Source organism: Centroberyx gerrardi, chromosome 8, assembly GCF_048128805.1.
Source record: "Centroberyx gerrardi isolate f3 chromosome 8, fCenGer3.hap1.cur.20231027, whole genome shotgun sequence".
In the NCBI taxonomy this organism is placed as follows: domain Eukaryota; kingdom Metazoa; phylum Chordata; class Actinopteri; order Beryciformes; family Berycidae; genus Centroberyx; species Centroberyx gerrardi.
In genome coordinates, this window is record NC_136004.1 from 33,168,364 (window position 1) to 33,170,863 (window position 2,500).

The 2,500-nt window shown below is 45.8% G+C and overlaps 1 protein-coding gene across 1 annotated transcript in view; it reads left to right on the forward strand.

Moving 5' to 3' along the window:
* slc18a1 (solute carrier family 18 member A1) overlaps window positions 1–2,500 on the forward strand; it is a 14,728-nt gene that overhangs the window by 2,887 nt on the left and 9,341 nt on the right. The window contains exons 4-6 of the mRNA XM_078285127.1: window positions 698–828; window positions 1,651–1,709; window positions 1,832–1,915. Of these exons, the coding sequence (XP_078141253.1) occupies window positions 698–828; window positions 1,651–1,709; window positions 1,832–1,915 (274 nt within the window). The remainder of the gene's footprint in view (window positions 1–697; window positions 829–1,650; window positions 1,710–1,831; window positions 1,916–2,500) is intronic.

Here is a 2,500-nt window from a genome sequence, read left to right on the forward strand (position 1 = left end):
TCAGCTGAACTTTGTGTGAAAACCCACGTGAATTCAAAGCACACGTGCTTTTTGGACACATGCTGGTTTTCATACATGAATATGTGAAATTTCCCCGTTGACATTTTCACCTGTGAATTGTCTCTTTGCAGGTTAAATGAAGTTTTTACATGTGTTGAACAAATATTAACAGATCGGGTGAAAATGTGAAAAAAAAAATTGTTCACAAACCCAACATGAGTCCAGAAAGCACATGTGTGTTGAATTCACATGTGGGTTTTTTGTAAGGGATAAACCTGTCACCCTGCCGTCCCGCCGGCGGGTCGGCCACTACAGAGGGCAGCCGAGCTTTGTTCAAACCACAGAACTTTATTTTAAATTCTAGTTCAGATCCAAAAGATACCAAACATGTCAGGATGAACTACAGGGAAAAACTCTGAAGATACTTAAGGGGAAATTTAAGGGGAAATTTAAGGGGAAAATCAGGGTGCGAGGGGTTAAACATGAACTGGAAAGAAACTATACATAGTTATATTCATGATCTCCTCTCCTCTCCTCCTCTCCTCCTCTCCTCCTGTCCTCCTCTCTCCTCTCCTCTCCTCTCCTCTCCTCTCTCCTCCTCTCCTCCTCTCTCCTCCTCCCCTCCCCCCTCTCTCCTCCTCCCCTCCCCCCCTCTCTCCTCTCCTCTCCTCCTCTCCTCCTCTCCTCCTCTCTCCAGGAGGTGTCAGCCTCTTGTCTTCAGGACAGTGTGTTTCTGGAGGAGGAAAATGTGCGTGTTGGTCTGTTGTTTGCCTCTAAAGCTCTGGTCCAGCTGCTGGTTAATCCGTTCGTCGGCCCGCTGACTAACAGGTACTGAACACTTACAGCTGATCCAGGTTCTGTTTCCGTGTTTTCTGTGTTCTTGTTTTCTTGCCCTGATGAAACCTTACGGTGGAAACACGTCGACTGTTAGCCGTGACAGTCGAGGCTTTTTAAATTGAAAGCTTTTAGTCTCCTCCCTCCTCACTGGATTCGGAGTCTGGACTTTGTGTTTACAGCTCAACAGTTGACTTTCCTCTCACTGGAGGTTTTCAGTCTTAGAGCCTCAGTTTTCTACAGATTTGATTCCTGTTCCCAGTGAGAACCTATAGGAACCTAAAGACTTCATGACTTTTTCTTAATCCACAAGAGCAGCAGGTGTTACTTCCATCAGGCAGTTTGTAGTTCCTGCGGTGAAAGCGGCGTGACGAGAGCGAGCGTTCTGTCTGCAGAGTCAGAATGCCGCGGACGCCATGGACGCCGTGGACGCCGTGGACGCCGCACATTCTGCAAGAACAACCAATTTACTCGTCTGAACAAAGTCAGAGGTTTTCATCCTGTTTCTCCTTCAGTTCAAACAAACAAGAAACTGACTATCACTTCCTCTTCCTGTCCCAGAGATGGAAGTGAAGGATTCTGGGTAAACGCCTGAGTATTGCTAGCCTGCTCTGTTGGTGCAGAGAGTCCCAGGAGTCTCCACTGTTCTTGTTGGTCACATGCTGTTTTAGTTCAGATCGACTTCTGCACGGTAACAGCTTACTGACAACAGTGACAGTGTGTTAGTGAACTACAGCAACCATAATGCATTGCATCTCTGACACGGCCATGATCACTGCATGTTTTACTTCATGAAAACTGTCTCTCTCTCTCTAGGGTTGGATATCATATCCCCATGTTCGCTGGTTTCATCATCATGTTTGTATCCACCATCAGTAAGTCTGAACACACACACACACACACACACACACACACACACACACACACACACACACACACACACACACACACCTGTCTGTCTGTCTGTAGCTGTGTAACAGTGTCTGTTGTGTGTCAGTGTTTGCCTTCTCAGGAACCTACGCTCTGCTGTTTTTCGCTCGTTCTCTTCAGGGAATCGGCTCGTCTTTCTCCTCCGTGGCAGGTAAACTACTGACAGACACCTGTAAACTACTGACAGACACCTGTAAACTACTGACAGACACCTGTAAACTACTGACAGGCATCTGATCTACTGACAGACACCTGTAAACACCTGTAAACTACTGACAGGCATCTGATCTACTGACAGACGCCTGTAAACTACTGACATACACCTGTAAACTACTGACAGACACCTGTAAACTACTGACAGACACCTGTAATCTACTGACAGACACCTGTAAACTACTGACAGACACCTGTAAACTACTGACACACACCTGTAAACTACTGACAGACACCTGTAAACTACTGACAGACACCTGTAATCTACAGACAGACACCTGTAAACTACTGACACACACCTGTAAACTACTGACACACACCTGTAAACTACTGACAGACACCTGTAATCTACTGACAGACACCTGTAAACTACTGACAGAAATCTGATCTACTGACAGGAATCTGTAATCTAGCTATTAAAAGAATGCACCAATTTTTTGGAGAAGTGATGAGAACAGACATCTTCATCTTCATCATCATCTTCATCATCATCATCATCTTCATCATCGTGTGTCCCTGGTAG